At 41.2% G+C, this 19,463-nt stretch overlaps 2 protein-coding genes across 2 annotated transcripts; both read left to right on the forward strand.

Annotated features, from left to right (window-relative positions):
- Positions 1-3,336: 3,336 nt before the first annotated feature.
- Positions 3,337-9,980, forward strand: LOC128439818 (beta-galactosidase-1-like protein 2). Its single transcript, XM_053422247.1, has 18 exons — positions 3,337-3,506; positions 3,653-3,721; positions 3,800-3,895; positions 3,983-4,091; positions 4,190-4,282; positions 4,395-4,476; positions 4,595-4,659; positions 4,808-4,892; positions 5,556-5,693; positions 5,811-5,891; positions 6,032-6,138; positions 6,563-6,709; positions 6,828-6,899; positions 7,057-7,135; positions 9,094-9,181; positions 9,429-9,543; positions 9,638-9,754; positions 9,870-9,980. Exons 1-18 carry the CDS (start codon positions 3,343-3,345, stop codon positions 9,978-9,980), a joined length of 1,818 nt encoding a protein of 605 aa, XP_053278222.1. The 5' UTR covers positions 3,337-3,342.
- A 504-nt stretch (positions 9,981-10,484) lies between these two features.
- On the forward strand, positions 10,485-19,202 carry ilvbl (ilvB (bacterial acetolactate synthase)-like). Its single transcript, XM_053422881.1, has 14 exons — positions 10,485-11,036; positions 12,327-12,528; positions 12,703-12,830; positions 13,013-13,263; positions 13,542-13,641; positions 13,794-13,891; positions 14,077-14,213; positions 14,432-14,566; positions 14,797-14,911; positions 15,446-15,615; positions 15,813-15,883; positions 15,978-16,049; positions 16,865-16,970; positions 17,744-19,202. The coding sequence occupies exons 1-14, from the start codon at positions 10,932-10,934 to the stop codon at positions 17,920-17,922; spliced, it is 1,869 nt and encodes a 622-aa protein (XP_053278856.1). The 5' UTR covers positions 10,485-10,931; the 3' UTR covers positions 17,923-19,202.
- The last annotated feature ends 261 nt before the right edge of the window (positions 19,203-19,463 follow it).

The following is a 19,463-nucleotide window of genomic DNA, read 5'->3' on the forward strand; positions in this document are numbered from 1 at the left end:
ATGTGAGAAACATAACAAATACTTGAACATAACAATGAACACATTGTGCTTTTTATATGTCAGGGCCCTATGCTGCATTGCATTTGCAAAAGACCAAATTGGCCAAAAGTCTGTCAGTCATTTGTGCACGATGGGGACGTAGTATGATTCCACCAAGTGCCGCTGGGAGCCATTTTGGTGCCCTAAGCATAACTCCTCTATAATTACATTAAATAATCATCAATAAGTATAAACAAGAATAGTCAATCTTCTTTAACTTTTTTTGAGCAATTTAATATATCTCTTGTTCTGCCTTTTTTGTGATATACATGGCTAAAAGGTACCTAATATTTCTATACTGAAATAATATCGGCATTATAATTGTAAGCTAATTTATTTAATGACGTTATTGTGGGTGAGGGTTGAGGGTTGATTTGTATTTCCGGTTTTAAGTGGGTTGTTGGTAGTGACTCTTATTTTGAAAGGGGGTTTTAAAGGAAGTGGGTGCTGTGATGAGTGAAGTTGTAAAATGAACGGAGGATAAACGGGTGTGCTGTCCCGAGCGCATGACCTGCTCTCGTGTCCTTTGTCGGCTGAAGCCGGACTTATGATACAACCAAACGCTCGGCTACATAATTATTATAACTATGATGATTTTTCAGTTTTTTTTATTTTGGTGCCCCCTCAGGACTTGGTGCCCAACGCACAGCGCGTAGTGCGCGTTTTGGGAGCGGCGGCGCTGCACACACACACACAGACGCACACAAACACGATGAATGATACAGAGCGCTCCTTAATAACATACTTTTTAATCGTTGTGTTTTGGGTAAAGCAGCAAGTCTTATCAAGTCAAACGGCTCAAGTCCAAGTGAAGTCACGAGTCATTGAGGTTGAAGTCCAAGTCGAGTTGCAAGTCTCTTTACATTTTGTCAAGTCGAGTCTAAAGTCATCAAATTCATGACTCGAGTCTGACTCGAGTCCAAGTCATGTGACTCGAGTCCACACCTCTGCTGATGTGTAAAGCAGTTTTCAGGCATGATCTCCAAAAGATGTCCGGAGAATCGGGTCCGGACTTTGTGCAGAGGTTTACATTTAAACATGCACAACGCATGCAGACATAGACATGTCTGCAGCATTCAAGGGAGGATAGATCCAGCAGGCAGAGACAGGGTATATACCTATTGATTCCGGAGAGAAAACGTACGAAGCCTGTCCTGAAGACAACAGATGTCTGTTTAAAGTGTCCGAACCCGATCTGAGCCAGATGTTTACCCCAAGGAGGACAGAGGCAGTCTTCATGGGCCACGTGGACTGCATCCTCTGAAGGAAGCAGCCCCTGATTTGATAGATAACTAATGACTCAGGAAAAGAAAGATAAGATCATTGAGGATTTCAACATTGCCCCCAGGTGTATAATTAATTATTAATATGTGTGTTGTGAATAGCAAACGCAACTAACTGATCGTGCTAGCCACCACCCATGTCCTCAGTGTGTGTGACAACCTTATCAAGGCTATTTAGGCATCATTTTCGTACAGTGGGAATCATCTTGATTGCCACCTTATGGCTGGCTGCCAGTGTTGCCACAGTTACTTTGAAAAAGTAACTTAGTTACTTTACAAGTTACTTGATTTGAAAAGTAACTAAGTTAGATTACAAGTTACTTTATTAGTTACATTCAGCAGCTGCCGACAACACCCCCGCCGCCTCAACATAAAAATGACAACCGGTTTCAGTGTTGCCAACTCAAGGCCGAATTAAGGCCTAATTATAGTCCTGCGACTGCAACCGCGGAAGGCCACGCAGCTGCATCGACGGACTCGTTTTGGTTTATGCTTCACTCACGTGTTGCGCATGTTGCAACGCAATTCACCGCCAGAACACTAGGCGGAGTAACGTTTTGTTTCGAAAACAAAACACACAAAGAAGAGACGTCTTCTTCTTCGTCGAATCTTTATTTACATCGCCACTCCGGCTCCTAATAGCCTATTTCTGGCGGACAAATCCTCCAGTCAGTGACGGGTTATACAAGTGGTCATACTTTCGGATCTCTTCTGCCAAGTGTAGTTAGAAAAATTGGCGGACGCACGCAAGCCCGCAGAGGGCACGAAAGGGGCGTGTTGCGTGTCTTGCGTGCATGCGTGCGTCCGTGCAACACGAGTATAATTCGGCCTTTATACTCGTGTTGCACGGACGCACGCATGCACGCAAGACACGCAACACGCCCCTTTCGTGCCCTCTGCGGGCTTGCGTGCGTCCGCCAATTTTTCTAACTACACGACAAAGCGACGCGAGCCTCACGCGGCCCGCAAGGCTTGTGATTGGTCTGCTTACTACATCCCGTCCGGAGTCTAGTTTCCGGTTTCATGCCCCACAATACGCGGAAATCACGGAAGATTTAGAAGAACGAATATGGAACAAATAGAAGAGCACTTGGCAGAAGAGATCCGAAAGTATGACCACTTGTATAACCCGTCACTGACTGGCCGATTTGTCCACAACGTCACAACCAGCCTTTAGGCCCACAACGTCCTGCGGCTCACATCATCGTGCAGCGCACTTCATCCTGCGGCCCACATCGTCCTGCGGCGCACATCATCCTGCGGCACATCGGGGCACATCGTCCTGCGGCGCACATCGTCCTGTGGCGCACTTCATCGTGCGGCTCACATCATCGTGCGGCGCACTTCATCCTGCGGCCCACATCGTCCTGCGGCGCACTTCATCGGCTCACATCATCGTGCAGCGCACTTCATCCTGCAGCACACATCATCCTGGGGCGCACATCATTAGTACATTAGGCAGGAGTTGTAAATTATGCCATGAAGCCAACATATAATGCAATACAGTATAATGCAATGTGTTGCCTGGCTGCCACACACACACCACACAGAGAGAGAGAGAGAGAGAGAGAGAGAGAGAGAGAGAGAGAGAGAGAGAGAGAGAGAGAGAGAGAGAGAGAGAGAGAGAGAGAGAGAGAGAGAGAGAGAGAGAGAGAGAGAGAGCGCACTATTATATGTTTGTTCTGAAACAACAATACTTTCCCTTTATCTAGAGAGTTCGAGGCCTCCCAGCACCCTCTTCCTTTACAATGGTGCAGCTGTGACAGTAATGCATCTGGACTTTCATGATAACCCTGGGTAAGGCTTTTATTTTGCTTCATTTCTTTTGTACAATCTTTATCCATTTGTATGTACAATATGAGAGAGTACTGATTTACTGATTGTAAAGATTTACTACATAAGTAGGTTTGAATGTTAAATACTTTACACTTTTGAATATAATCAACATACACCGACGAGTTTCAAAGACTGGACCTCTAATTTAAAAAACAGTTCCCAGCACCAACCTGGAGTGAGGAGAATGAGTCGTTCACAGGGTCTGAGGGCGAATTCGGATCAGTTCACTTTGGAGGGAGAGCCCTTTCGTATCCTGGGAGGCTCCATCCATTATTTCCGTGTGCCCAGAGCATACTGGGGGGACCGGCTGCTGAAGATGAAGGCTTGTGGCCTCAACACTCTTACAACGTAGGCTTCCACTGTATCACGACTCACATAGCAGGATTTTCACTATTCCAACACAGATCAGATGAAATCGAATGTGTTCGTATTCTTAAATGAAATTGAAACATTGGCAAAATCAGGTTGTGATCTGAGTCTTTTTTCTTTTTTAGATACGTGCCATGGAACCTGCACGAGCCTGAGAGAGGAACATTCAACTTCCAGGAACAGCTTGACCTCAGGTAAGGCACCCTCTATCTTTGTTTATTTCCTCTTTGTATTCAGAATGAAGCAGAGGTTTTTTTCTCTTCTCTTCTCAGGGCCTACATCAGTCTAGCAGCAGAGGTGGGTCTCTGGGTCATCCTGCGTCCTGGACCCTATATCTGTGCTGAATGGGACTTGGGTGGGTTGCCTAGGTAACACCATCTGGTCATTATCTAAAAATGCAGCCACATACCGTATGAGCTGTATGCCAATTTGTTCTCATGTTTGTTTGTTTTCAGCTGGTTGTTACAAGATAAACATATGCAGCTGAGGACAACATATCCTGGATTTGTAGATGCTGTCAACCTCTACTTCGACAAGCTTGTCTCAATTATCAAACCTCTGATGGTAAGTCCAAATAACTGCTTCATTAGATTCTTTATCTTTATTTTATTACTATCCATTTTTCATCAATGGTGCAGCAAAAGATTTTTTTTTTTTTTAAGTTTGAAGATGGAGGACCAATCATCGCAGTGCAAGTTGAGAACGAGTATGGATCATATGCAAAAGATGAAGAATACATGTCATTTATAATGAATGTGAGTCAATTCATTTTAATTTCTTTGCTGATAAAATGTTTATGTTACATTATTCTGCAGTTATTTCAGCGTCCCTCTTGTGTGTGACGTTTTTCTCTTCCTCTGACGGCAGTGTCTCCAGACCAGAGGGATCCGTGAGCTCCTGCTGACATCAGACAACTGGGAGGGCTTGAGATATGGAGGAGTGGAAGGAGGTAGAAGTAACTGTTGACTTACATAAAAAGAAAACTCTGATTGCATCATCTACTTTGAAGCTTGGTAATGTTTAGCTCTTGAAACTGAACTATGTATATTATTTCTTTCTCATTTCAGTTTTAAAAACAATAAACCTTCAGAGACTGTCATTCGGAGCAATCCAGCACTTGGCTGACATGCAGGTAAATTATATGTATTGGTTATTTCTGCTTTTGCATATGTAGATATATCTTGCCATGGGGAAAATAGTCAATTTTGTATTTTTGTGAAAGCCTCTGATAGATGAGTATAACATGTATGTAATGCATACATGTGTTCTGCTTTGTTAAGCCGCAGAAGCCTCTGATGGTGATGGAGTACTGGTCTGGATGGTTTGATGTGTGGGGAGAGCATCACCATGTGTTCAATGCTGAGGGTACGGAAACACTTCAATCATCAATAATCACAATAAAGCATTATATAAGTCATTCATAACTGCATATGGCTCTTTGGCCCAGCCTGTATATTACTTTATGCTTTGCTTCATTAATTACAACACCGTAATAATTACAAAAGCTGTATTTTTACTTAAAAAGGTGACTAAATATAACTATTTGTATTAAGTTATATTTACTTTGTATCTACTTGTTAAATTCATGTAAACTATATACTTATTTTTCTCAAGTTTTTTCAACTTAAAAATGGCACGAGACATTAACTTGCACTGTGTTAGTAAAACAATTTTATCTGACTAAAGTCAGTTGTGAGTATATCTAAATTAGAAATATTCAGACTAAGCAATTAGCTTGACGTTTTAATCTGCAGGTAGTCTCTCTATGATGAAAGTAGCTTCCAGTGTAATTTAGTGACAGATTAAAATTTCAAACAGTGATCATAGGTGATTTATCAATTGAATGGGCTGAGCGGAGAACCTCTGCTGTGTTATTCCTGTGTGAAAGGAAACCAGAGAAAGTCCGGACCCAATTTTAGTGACATCCTCTGTAGGTCACGTCTGAAAACGGGTTGAGTAAGCAAAGGTATTACATTTCACAATTTATAGGATGGAACCTATTGGGTGATTTGTGCTCCCTCTTCACAGACATGCTAGCTGTGGTGTCAGAGATCCTGGAGAGAGGTGTTTCCATTAACCTGTACATGTTTCATGGTGGAACCAGCTTCGGCTTCATGAATGGAGCGATGGACTTCGGTGCTTACAAACCCCAGGTCACCAGTTATGGTCGGTATAGACATAAACCCTTCCCACAAGAGCTCTGAGACTAGAGAGCAAAGGCTCTTACAGATCTCCCCCCAATAAATATACCTTATACTGTTTTTGTGAATATTTTCCCTCCAGATTATGACGCTCCCTTATCCGAGGCTGGAGATTGCACCCTGAAATATCAGCTGTTGAGGAATTTATTCAGCCAGTACCACTGTAAGCTTAAGCATCCACATGCTCTGATTGAAAGCCATTTACACCTAGCAATTCAACTGATGACTTCACTACTCAGAGCATCTGCATCTGTCACAATCAGACTTAATTACTGCAAATGTTTTTGTCAACTCATGTTCCAGCTGAGCCTCTTTCTGAAGTGCCATCTCCACGGCGAAGGAGAGTGTACGACCCTGTTGTCATCCAGCAGCACCTGTCACTGTGGGACAGCCTGCACTTCACTGACAAGGTGGGCTGCAGATATACCGAGCAGCTGTCAGGTGTGACAGTTGATTCTATAGTCCACAGGATGGAAAATGTTTTATCCAATCTCCACCACACTGCCCCTGCTTGGATGAGAGCAAGGAGTTGTGGTGAGCCTCAGACAGACAGGATGTTGTTGTTATCAGCCTGTTTGTCTGCTGCTGTGTGTCCCATTTCAAGAGATCTGGCAACCTGCTGCTTGTCTGCTCAGATTTCATCCTTTGTCCACTTATGTGAGCACACCAGCATTTTTGTTTTAATTGGTGCACATATGCTGTTTAGACAACTGATTTAATTCCACGTACATTTCAGTGTCAGGCATGCATGTACAGTTCTGTGAAAATGCATATTTTAACACCACCTGTAAAATGACCTAAACAAAAAATATGTTGCACTATTTGACTGTGCAGCCTCACAGGTCAGACTTGCCGGTGAACATGGAGAATCTACCTGTCAACAATAACAACGGTCAGTCGTTCGGCTACGCGCTGTACGAAACCACCATCAGCAATGGAGGTGTCCTCAACTCCAGGAACAACATTAGAGACAGAGCACTGGTGAGGGCATGCAGATCAACCCCAGAACCACATACTGTACACAAATAATATAGTTACAAAATAACTATGTAACGTAGTTATAATTAATCCTGTCACTGTGACTGTTAATGTTTTCTAGGTTTTTGTGGACAAACAATTTGTTGGTAGTTTGGACTTTAAGACCCATGAGCTGACACTTCCTGATGGAAAGGTAATGATTTTGTCTCATTAAGGACTTTTTTTTAGGTCAAAGATCCTTTCAAGTAAAAGTAAAAATAAATAAACAAAAATGTACTTAAGTTAAAGTGCTATTAATGTTACTCTGCTGAATAACTTTCTTAAATGTCTCTCGGTTTTGTGCAACAAAGCGAGAGAGGACATTGAGTTTCCTTGTGGAGAACTGTGGACGGGTGAACTACGGGAAAGCTCTGGATGAACAGCGCAAAGGTATTCCACCTTCAATCATGTGCCATGTTATCGCTTTCACACCATTCCTACCATCTGAATCTGCCATTAACCACCTCTGATGTAGAACGGACACAAGTATTATAGCAAAGGAAACATCATAACAGACTAGATGTTGCTTGGACATCGAATTCTCTTATATAAGCTCAAACATGAATAATTTGTGCAACTCTCTTGTGTGTAGGCTTTCGTCCTTACTTTGTCATGTTTTGTTTTATAAGACGCCCATGCAGTACCTTCTACAGGACTGTCTCAGAAAATTAGAATATTGTGATAAAGTTCTTTATTTTCTGTAATGCAATTAAAAAAACAAAAATGTCATGCATTCTGGATTCATTACAAATCAACTGAAATATTGCAAGCCTTTTATTCTTTTAATATTGCTGATTATGGCTTACAGCTTAAGAAAACTCAAATATCCTATCTCTAAATATTAGAATATCATGAAAAAGTATACTAGTAGGGTATTCAACTAATCACTTGAATCGTCTAATTAACTCGAAACACCTGCAAGGGTTTCCTGAGCCTTGAAAAACACTCAGCTTGGTTCAGTAAACTAAATCACAAGTATGGGGAAGACTGCTGATCTGACTGCTGTCCAGAGGACCATCATTGACACCCTCCATCAGGAGGGTAAGACACAAAAAGAAATTTCTCAAAGAGCAAGCTGTTCACAGAGTGCAGTTTCAAAGCACATCCACAAAAAGTCTGTTGGAAGGGGGAAATGTGGCAGGAAACGCTGCACAACCAAGAGAGATGACCGCAGCCTTAACAGCATTGTGAAGAAGGGTCGCTTCCAGAATTTGGGGGAGCTTCAAAGACAGTGGACTGAAGCTGGAGTCCAGGTATCAAAAGCCACTGTTCACAGACGTGTCCGGGAAATGGGCTACAATAGCCGTATTCCCATGGTCAAGCCACTTCTGAACTCAAGACAACGGAAGAAGCGTCTGACTTTGGCTATGGAAAAGAAGCACTGGACAGTTGCAGAGTGGTCCAAAGTCCTCTTTTCAGACGAAAGCAAGTGTTGTATTTCATTTGGAAGTCAAGGCGCCAGAGTCTGGAGAAAGGCTGGAGAGGAGCAAAATCCAAGTTGCTTGAAATCCAGTGTGAAGCCATGTCAGCTGCTGGTGTTGGTCCACTGTGTTTCATCAAGTCCAGAGTAAATGCAGCTGTGTACCAAGAGATTTTAGAGCACTACATGCTTCCGTCTGCTGAAAAGCTCTATGGAGATGAGGATTTCATTTTCCAGCATGATCTGGCACCTGCCCACAGTGCCAAAACCACCAGTAACTGGTGTTCTGACCATGGCATTACTGTCCTCGATTGGCCTGCCAATTCCCCTGACCTGAACCCCATAGAGAATTTGTGGGGTATTATGAAGAAGAAGCTGAAAGACACCAGACCCAACAATGCAATTGAGCTAAAGGCCGCTGTTGAAGCATCCTGGGCATCCATAAACCCTAAGCAATGCCACAGGCTGATTGCCTCCATGCCACGCCGCATTGATGCAGTAATCCGTGCAAAAGGATTCCCAACCAAGTACTGAGTGCATTAATGGACATTTTCAAATGTTTGATTTTGTTTTGCTGTTATAAATCTTTTTTTTACTTGGTCTGAGGAAATATTCTAATTTTTTGAGATAGGATTTTTGAGTTTTCTTAAGCTGTAAGCCATAATCAGCAATATTAAAAGAATAAAAGGCTTGCAATATTTCAGTTGATTTGTAATGAATCCAGAATGCATGACATTTTTGTTTTTTTAATTGCATTACAGAAAATAAAGAACTTTATCACAATATTCTAATTTTCTGAGACAGTCCTGTATATGTCAGACAGAGCACGCAATTGTGTGTGCGTGGGTCTGAGTGGGTCTGAGTGGGTCTGTCTACAGTGTATCTTCTGCTTGTTTACACTTCATATATTTTACCTTATACTTTAAAGGTATTGTGGGAGAAATTCTGTTGAATCATCTCCCTCTGAGAGGATTTACCATCTTCTGTTTGGATATGAAGCCAGGCTTTATCAAAAGGTTGGTCAACTGAATTTGAAAGGACAGATTCACCCTAGAACACTTTTCTCCTCTCATAAATCAGCCCTTTTACTCAGAAACAGGTATATATAGCTTTGACCTTTGACATTTAAGTGCTGTGCTTATACATCTATCTTAGTGCAAAGTATACTCAGTTATTTCCCAATTTCTATCATGATGTGTCAAATCTTACCAGATGATGTCCAGATTTATTTTAGTTTCAAATGATTGTTTGATTGTGTTTCAGATTAATAAATTCAGGTTATTGGAAGACTGACTTCAAGTCGCCCTGCATCCCAGGGTTTTTCCAGGCCAGCCTCTATGTGACTGGGCCTCCCACAGACACCTTTGTCACACTCCCTGTGAGTCAAACCACAATATTCAATAGTTAACTGGTGATGGTGTTGATACTTTGCAAACACACATTCTAATCAGTTATAGTGCATGCATCCACAGGGTTGGGGTAAAGGACTCGTGTTTGTCAACGGGCAGAACCTCGGACGCCACTGGCTCATCGGTCCTCAGCATTTCCTCTACCTTCCAGGAACGTGGCTCAGAAGTGGAGAGAATCAGGTAAAACTGATCCGAAACAACATTAGGGTGTTTTTCCATATCTGATTTCAGTTTTTCTGTAATCTGTGACAGAATATGTTCACACAAAATCAAGCATAATTTTGCTCTCTTTCAGATAATTATTTTTGAGGAGCAAAAACCAGACGACAAAATACTGTTTGCCGAACAACCTGACCATGGAAAGACAATAGATGTTTACAAACTCCCCTTTTGCACACTGCTGTGAAGATAGGGAGAACAAATGGCTATACACACACACACACACACATACAAACACACACACACACACACACACACACACACACACACACACACACACACACACACACACACACACAAAGAGAATACACTTTATTACCATTTGCCTGTACAATTAATCATTCACCATGACATTCTTGAACAATCTTTTGGTTAAAGAAAGTTTTTTTCTCTAAAAAGGTTTTATGAAGTGTTACATTAATTCTGCCTCTTCTTTCCCACAAACCATTACATAAAATAAAAAAGTATTCTCTTCTGTATCTTCTTTGTTTTCTCAGTGTGAAGTTTGCTCTAAATTTATGTGACAGTTTGAACCGCTAACACCGTGACCACGCCCCTCCGGCGTCTGAATGGACAAAGGGCCTGGCCGTCACATCAGATTTCCCATACACTGATTTGTCAATGACAACTGAGATACGCCCAGTAACCGGAAATAAACTCGTCTTTTTCGTCACAATAACACACCAGGATATATTATACCGGATAATCTTGACTAAATTCGCAGTAGGTAACATCTAGGAAATAGTCATATATTATTTTCTTTGTAAATACATACAAATATGTATGCATATGGTCTCTATTATCGCATGTTTAATGGAGCTGGGGCCCTTATTTTGAAGTTGCACATGTAGTCACAGTGAGCTTCCCCACTGAAGGTTTCCAGCGATGTTCCTGTGTTAACGGTATAAAAAGGTCAAAGCAGCACTCACGGAAGTAGAGTCTTTGCTGAAGAGTCTCCCGGAGCGTTTCTACATGAAAACTGACCTCACAGTGACAGTGACGGCTTTATAAAATGGCCGTGTAGCAGGTGTTAGGAGCAGCGTTAGTACCTTAGCTTAGCCTGAATCCTGAAGTGAGTTTGAGAGCAGGTTCGAATATTAAGTGAAGCTCAGGTGAGTGTTTACTTCTCTGTGGCAACATGGAGTGCCTCAGCTCAGTCCTCGGGTGCTGTGCGGGCGTCGCGGTGTGTGCGCTCCTGTTGGCAGCCTACAAACTGGGTTTAGTCTACCAGCTGTTCCACAAGGTAGGTTTCCTCCACATGCTGAATATGACCTGTTAGCAATATCTTGTCGGAATTCAGATCGTTGTCCCCACCCGTAGCAGGTGGTCAAAGGTGAAAGGTGAGACGATGTGCACGAACATGACCTTTCACCAGCTCTGTGGATTTTATTGCACAGAGGCCAAACTGTCAGTGGGATTGCACAAAGGCTGACAATATGTGGTTATTGTGAAATATGAATGACCGGGGGGAGAGGATAGTGTGATAGGCTTTAGACAGGGGCCAGGAGCGTTGCAACAGGGTAGGCAAAGAACAACTGAGGTCAGCGATAAACAACTGATTACAAAAAGCTGTTTTCAGACATGCACTGAACTCCAGAGACCCTGCACATTCTCAAGAGAGGCTGTATGTGTGAACCCAAATGTCCAACTGCTTCCTGGCTGAGAATACAAAGGAGCTGCAGGCCCGATACACACCTGGCCCTTATGTGTTGTTTGTGATCCAATAACAAGTGGACAGCTCTGAGTCTGTGCGTTCACACCTGACATTAAAATGTGTCCCCACATGCGTCTCGTGATGGGATATCACCTCCCTGCTCTTTACAAACAAACGTGTACATCATTTAGGGAAAGTGTCGATCATTATTTTATGATCAGTGTTGATATTGTGGTGGTGGTGGTCACACACACAAACCAACGAGAACAGAAATAATGCGTTTGATTCTTAGTGAAACTGCAGCTGGTCAGAGGATGTCAGCTGAGTAGGCGGTCCTTCACATGTGGCCCAGACCACCACCGAATGGAGTCTGGCATGATCGTGCGTTCCTACCTGTGCTTGGAGCTGTCCACTTGAGATCAGATCACAAAAAACACATGTAAACACCAGATGTGAATGGGGCTAATGTGAAAACGCAGCAGGAGATCCTCTAGACTGAGCAACAGAAAGAAAACATGTGAATGGCAAAGCGGAGACATGTATGTGGATGACACCAACAAAGATTTCAAGAGGGTTTTTGGTAATGAGGGCCTATCTACGTGATTTTTTTTTTTTTTTTTTTTTATAAACTCCACATGCCTGTAACCGGGAAAACATCAGACTCAGTCAGGTTCTTAATTTAATGAGAACCAACTTAAATTCAATGATCGGTTATGTGAAATGCTCCTGGAGGGGGCCATACCTTGTGTGGTCAGTTATTTAAGCATGACAAAAGCTATGTTTTTTTTTTTCTGGTTTTCAAAACTGTTAAATAAGTGAAGCATTATCTAAATATTGTGTTGTGTCTTAACCTTTCTTCTGTCCCCTGATGCATTTCAGACAGACACACAGAGTCCACGACATGGAGGCGAGAGCGTGGCAGAGGTGCTCCGCTCCCACGGGATCAAGTTTGTTTTCACTCTCGTCGGTGGACACATCTCCCCTATCCTGGTGGCTTGCGAGAAGCTTGGCATCCGCATCGTGGACACCAGGCACGAAGCCACTGCTGTCTTTGCTGCTGATGCCGTGGCAAGACTGTCAGGTGCAGTTTTAAAGTTACAGGGATAAATGTGTTCAAACATCATGATGCGGTTGCGGAGCATAAAAGAATCATCCTGCTGCAGACTTTGGGATGTGTAATCAACAGCATTACTAGAGGCTTGTAGAAGGTGTTTAGTCAGACTCTTTACTGAGTTATTTTGGCTCTTTCCACCAGGCACTGTTGGTGTAGCTGCAGTCACTGCTGGCCCAGGCCTCACTAACACAGTGACGGCGGTGAAGAATGCTCAGATGGCTGAATCTCCATTGCTTCTCATAGGCGGAGCTGCTGGTACACTACTTCAGGTGAAATACATTTAAACACTGATGCAACTGTGATGAAGGTGAAATATAAATATATTGTTTTCATTTTAGGGCATTGTGATCATCTCTGGTCAGTCACAGCGTATGACCTAAAACTCGATCACACTGGTAGGTGTTCTCAGCTGCAACTTCTAACTTCTCCGTCAACTGTGTTTGTGGAACAGGGCAGAGGAGCACTGCAAGACATTGACCAGATGTCTCTGTTCAAGCCACTTTGTAAGTTCTGTGCATCCATCAGGACGATCAGAGAGATCGTACCTACGATGAGGAAGGCCCTGGCCATTGCCCAGTCTGGAACTCCTGGTCCCGTCTTCATAGAGTTCCCCATCGACACACTGTACCCCTACCACCTGGTATCCAAAGAGTTTGGGGTTAAGAACCCTCCCAAGGGCTTGATGGGAAAAATTGTCTCATGGTATGTTATCAGCTTGTCCTGTCTTGTTGACACTGAACATGTATTGTAAAAAAAGATATATACAATGTGAGAATACTTCAAAATAATATACAATTACACTTCTACCCATTACAAGAATCAGCAACTTTATTGTTACAGTGATATAATAAGATTTACTACATTGTATGTTAGATCTTATAGAGAACTGTTCACTTTCAGTGCCATCTCGCCCTGCGATTTATGTCACTCTTAACTGTGAAGACAAACATTTTGCATGTGATGATGTGATTTCTCCTCAGGTACCTCAATAACCACCTGATAAACCTGTTTGCTGGAGCCTGGGAGACAAGAGATGCGTCTCCGCTTCCTGTTGACATCCCACATGCCACAGAGGATCAGGTAAAAGTGCTCTTAATATTTAAGAGTTTTTGTTATTATTATTATTTACTAAATACTGTACCTTGATGAGATGACTCTTTCATTGCTTGCAGGGTCCAAAGCCAGAGTTTTAAATGTTGTTTTGCCCTGTAATTTGTTTCATTACAATTCAGGTACAAAGGTGCATAGAGCTGGTGAGTCGAGCCAAGAAACCTGTTATTCTGCTTGGTAGCCAAGCAACACTACCCCCAACGCCAGCTGATGACATTAGGTAAAGGACAATATCTCACATCCCCCTCCTCTCTACTTTTCTATCCTGTATCTTACTGATCTAGAAGGCTGAGTGGTTAAAGAAGGGCTACTCAATTTTTCCCTCAGCCTTCTGATTGCATTTCAAATTTGTTTCATAATGTTTCTGAGCAACATTGAGTCAAAAAATGTTTTCCTGCTTTACAGGAAGGCATTGGAGGACCTGGGCATCCCATGCTTCCTTGGGGGCATGTCTCGTGGCATGCTGGGTAAAAACAGTCCCATCCACATCCGTCAGAACAGGAGAGATGCTCTGAAGGACGCTGACTTGGTGCTTTTAGCAGGTCTGAAAAATGGAAAAAAGAATAGATAGTACTTAAATAAATACAATAACTTATTTTTATTGGTTTCAAAGAAAAAAAGCTGTTTTGGGCTGAAATGACAAACTCAGAAAGTTGTTTTAGTTTACCAGTAGAGGTTGAACTGCATATAAAGTAGCCAGCAGAGTGACAGACTATTCAGAGTTCCTAAAGAAAGGTGTTGCTGTTTGTTGTGTTCTCAGGCACCGTGTGTGACTTCCGCCTGAGCTACGGCAGAGTTCTCAACAGACGGAGCAAGATCATCGCCATCAACAGAGATAAATCACAGCTGCTGAAAAACTCGGATATGTTCTGGAAACCAACTATAGCAATTCAGGGTATGTTCACAAACCGCCGCCATCATCGTCATCTTCATTACACAGGTTTATATTTTATAAGTCACTGTGTCATGTGACACTTAACAGCCTTTATCAAATAAGTAGTTTGTGTTGTTTGAGCCTTGTAGCTATAAAATGCACTTAAAATATTGATTTGTAGTCTCTAAGGTTATGACAGATGTGTTCATTAAACGCTATATGTCTAAAATGTAAATATTGGTATATTTCAGGTGACGCTGGTTCATTCTTAGTGCAGCTTTCTAAAGGGCTGAAGGGTCACCGCTGTCCAGAAGAATGGCCTCAGAGCCTCAAAACAGCAGATTTGACCAAAGAAAATACAAACCGGTAAGAAGAGGTGAAGATCTCTGGTTTCTGCTCTGTGTCGCAGTATGTATTAATAAAAATGTGCAGATAGGTGAAATCTTAAAAAAGCAAAAAGAAACAAAATGTCTATCACATAAACCTGTTAACTGTATAAAAGTGAAGCCAAAACATCTTGATCTGGTGGCTGGCTGCAGTATAGATCATAAACCTCCCTCTCCTTGGACCAAACTAAAAAGTCAAAGTGGATTTCAGTGTCATTTTAAGCAGGTTTTATTTCACTGAAGTGTTCATATTTCCAGTAAGTTTGGGTAAAATTTGTCATTTGATGTTATCAAAGTAAGGTATAAAACATCATGATTGACAGCTAAGACTGAATTGAGATTTGTTGATTCCTTGTAACGTCATGCTTTAGCGGATTCTATCGCTACTGCACAGACTCTAGTTCCTGAGCAAGATGTAGATGGGAGGATGTGGAAACGCGTCTCACATTGCTTTATACAGTCTATGCATAAATAATAATAAAAATTATTATTTTTATATATTCTTTTATCCCAGAGTTAAAGCTGATGAGAAGACAGACCGCCACTTAAATCCACTGAAAGTCCTGCACTGTGTGGATGAGCTGATGGCAGAGGACAGCATTATTGTTGCTGATGGGGGAGATTTTGTTGGAAGTGCTGCTTACATTATGAGACCAAGAGGGCCTATGCGCTGGCTAGATCCAGGTAAGATCCTGTACACAACGATGTGTGTTTTTGTGAAAACACTTATGTTATTGAAATATTAAATATTATACCGCATTTTCAAAATGGCAGTGTTCTGACTATTTGTCTGCATTTAAAGAGGTTGCAGGAGTGCTTAGAAAACTCCATGTTAATATGATTAGATATGAGGTCAATAATCATAGTGTAATATTGTGTAGGAGCCTTTGGAACGCTGGGAGTTGGCGGAGGATTTGCACTGGGAGCTAAACTGTGCCGGCCTGACTCTGAGGTACACTCACCAGTGACAGTATCGTTCTGATCCTCTGTTGATCAGTGTTGACCTTTTTATAAATTAGATGCTACTTACTCTGTGTGCTTTTCAGGTGTGGATAGTGTATGGTGACGGCTCCTTAGGATACAGTGTTGCAGAGTTTGACACGTTTACGAGACACAAGGTAAAATCACCTTCACGTTTATAAGGGACTGTTTGATCCATGAACTATTATTATTATATTATTATTTGTATGTTTTTCTTGAATGTGATATCTTAAGATCCGCTTGAGTGACATGCTTACAAGGGTCTGCTTATCCATTAACTATTTTTTTTTTATTTGTAAAACAGTAACAGTTAACACTTGAATACAGAATTGAACTGATTCGAATTCGGTAGTCGAAGGTCAAAGCAATATCAGATATCGTTTAAGGAAATTTCATTACATCTGGCACAAACATGTGAAGGTTAACGGTCAAGGTCACTGTGATCTCTCAAGAAACATGTTTTTGGCCTCTTGAATGTGATATCTCAAAACTGCTTTGAGGGAGTTTCTGCAACTTTCGATCAGTTGTCACTTGGACTGAAAGATGAACTGATTAGATTTTGAGTGGTCAAAGGCTACAGTGACCTTATATGACTCAATGTATGCATGTATGATAGAAACCGCACTGGTTGGCTGAGACTTACAACCACATTGTATAAGTAGCAACTTCTTTCTCGATCACTTTTACTATTGAGTAGTCATTAAGCAGTTTTTTCACCAGCCTACAGTAGACTTCTGTGCAAATGTATTGCTGGACATTGACAAATTTAAGATACTCTTAGTAGCTGAATGATAAATAAACTTTGAAAATTGAATGATACCCGCTAAAGGCTTTAAAGGCCTCAGCACAAGATTAGCGGAACTGGGCCTTGTTTTGGTAGAGGTAACATGCACAATTCAGTATTTTTCTTTTTTCTAATATTCCACATTTTCTTCATTCTTCTCCCCTCCAGACTCCAGTTATCGCTGTGGTGGGAAATGACGCGTGTTGGAGTCAGATCTCTAGAGAGCAGGTTCCCATCCTCGGCAGCAACGTTGCATGTGGCCTTGCATTTACAGGTAAGATGTTGCATGGTTGTCGCATCTTTGCATTAGGGATCGGAATCGGCAGGGACCTCCCGATACGATACCATCAGGATACGATGTGTATTCTGTAAGTATTGCGATTCGATATTATGATTTCTTGCGTTTTTTTTTGTTTTTTTTTTAAATACTGGACCATGGAAAACAGTTGAATCATACCTACAAATACAACACAGTCAAATTCACTTAGAGCTTTACAAGTTTTATTGCAAGTATCAACATTAACTTAATGACTGCCGGGCAGCCAAGAGAGAAAATAAATAAAAATGTGCTGTATTATTGCACAGCCCCTGCCACTGCACACAAACTGACAGATTAAGAAATGTATGCCAGTTAGGCTACTTTTAAACAATAAATAAAAGGTAAATTACATAGAATGAATAAAAGTTTACTTAAACTATAAACTTTGAAATAAACAAAAAGTAGGCTATGCTTCACTGTTGTTTGCATGTAGGCTATGCAAAGCTAGTGCTTGGCTATGTTTAGATTTTTGTGCAAAAACAAGAGCTGGTCAACATGCTCTGGGTGAGGTTGGTCCCCCCCCCCCCCCCCATATATTGCCACCCTGTATAAAACCAATAAATATCTTTTTTTTTTTTTTAAATCGATTTTGGGAGGCAGCTTGGCGATTTAAAATCTTCATTCACAAGAATCGCGATTTCGTAACTGAATCGATTTCCCCCCCAACCCTACTTTGCATCATTAATGGCTATTGTCTGGATGGTAGCCAACTGATGACTTTTTTTCAGATTATCACACAGTGGCAGAGGGTTATGGCGGTAAGGGCTACCTCGTCGGGCGTGAGGACGAGGACAGGCTGAGCGACATCATCAGACAGGTTCAGAAGGAGACCGCGGAGGGCAGGGCCACACTTCTCAATGTTCTGATCGGGAAGACCAACTTTAGAGAGGGCTCGATCTCTGTTTAGAGCTGCAGCGTTAATGCTGAGTTGTAATGTCAGGCTCTGTGACGGATTTCTGCAAAACATTTCCACAGTATGCTGCTTTCTCATAACAGTTCAGTTAGTAACACATGAATATTATAATCATGTTACTATCCATAACCACTTGATCTAGGACTATATATTTGTTGCAGAAATTAACTGCCAAGTTCTACATAGCTACAGATCAAATGGAAAATGTCATATTTTGTTGTGTAAGCTCCTTTCAGGGCTGTGTTGTGCTCTTTCAAGACAACTGATGCATTTCAAGACGGGAAAGAGAAAATTAGGAACAATTTGTTTTTACCTGTTCAGGAGCTTTGGGGGGGGGGGGGGGGTCCGATTATTTTTGCCCTTCAACCAGCCTGTTATCACTTAGAAAGCAAAACAAATAATTCCGTCACATATAATAAACCAGCAAATAATCCAGTGACAGAAAATCTTTCTGATCGAGAGAGACCATCGTCTTAAGTCATGAAATATGAAGAATATGCCTTTTCCTGTTTGTTTGTTTTTACAAGGGTCTGTGGAAACTGTAATATTGGTTTTGGATGAATATTTCCAATGTGTTAAATGGGAAATATTTTTGGAATATTGAAGACTGACAAATGGAATGCCTTTAAATGTCTGATTGTATCGATTGAAAATATGTTGGTGTTTGAAATTAGTGGTGGACCGATTTTTCAAATTGTCAGTGCTGATGCTAATAGTTAGAGGGCAGTGTGGTTGATTGTCAATATACAATATTAATATCATGTTTTTATTTTTTGCATCTGATAAAAAATAATTATTTATTGTCTGATACAAAATTGCTGAACTTAAATAATCATTTATTTATCAGTAATATATTATTCAAGAAATAAATCTGCATTATCTATTTGTTTTAGCAGATATGCACTCTACTTCTAAATTTCAAAAGACATAGATAAAAGAAAATGTAAAAGTGTTTGCAGACACTAATGGACCATTGCGAGTCCAGGCACCAACACGTGTTTATCTAATAAGATATTGCCCTGATCAATCGGCAGACCAATCAATCGGTCTGTCACTAATTCAAATTATATTTAATACTAACTTGTATGCAGAGATGTTTGTTAAAAGGATGCCTATACATAATATGTATTGCACTATAATTATAACTTATTTACACAGCAGGTGAACATGTATGTGTTCTGTGTTATTTGGTGATTTGAGGGTTTGTCAACAGTTTGATCGTGAAATCTTCATTTTGATTAATTGTCAAATAAATTGAGAGAAGAAAGTGGTAATCACTGAGCATTCAAAGGGTTATTGCTACATGTTTGATTTTACATATCCCAAGATATTCACTATTTATCTTTTCTTGTAACATTAAATCATCACAAACAAATCTACTTTCTATAGCGCTTGTCCTACAGTTACAGTATTTCAGCTACTTGTTTATACTCTTCTAAATCTTCCTGATTCCACAGTTATTTTTCAAAAATGAAGTCAAGGCACAGACAGTTTGCAAAGGAAACCTGCAGTGCATTCTGAGGAATAAACTACTG

The sequence above is a fragment of the Pleuronectes platessa genome, chromosome 5, assembly GCF_947347685.1.
Source record: "Pleuronectes platessa chromosome 5, fPlePla1.1, whole genome shotgun sequence".
Lineage (NCBI taxonomy): Eukaryota > Metazoa > Chordata > Actinopteri > Pleuronectiformes > Pleuronectidae > Pleuronectes > Pleuronectes platessa.

Coding starts and splice junctions, on each gene's coding strand:
- LOC128439818 (XM_053422247.1), top strand. CDS start 3,343: ATGAGTCGTTCACAGGGTCTGAGGGCGAATTCGGATCAGTTCACTTTG. Junction 4,660..4,807: donor AGCACTTGGCTGACATGCAG/GTAAATTATATG, acceptor TGCTTTGTTAAG/CCGCAGAAGCCTCTGATGGT. Junction 9,755..9,869: donor TCAGAAGTGGAGAGAATCAG/GTAAAACTGATC, acceptor GCTCTCTTTCAG/ATAATTATTTTTGAGGAGCA.
- ilvbl (XM_053422881.1), top strand. CDS start 10,932: ATGGAGTGCCTCAGCTCAGTCCTCGGGTGCTGTGCGGGCGTCGCGGTG. Junction 15,616..15,812: donor TATGCGCTGGCTAGATCCAG/GTAAGATCCTGT, acceptor AATATTGTGTAG/GAGCCTTTGGAACGCTGGGA. Junction 15,884..15,977: donor TGTGCCGGCCTGACTCTGAG/GTACACTCACCA, acceptor TGTGCTTTTCAG/GTGTGGATAGTGTATGGTGA.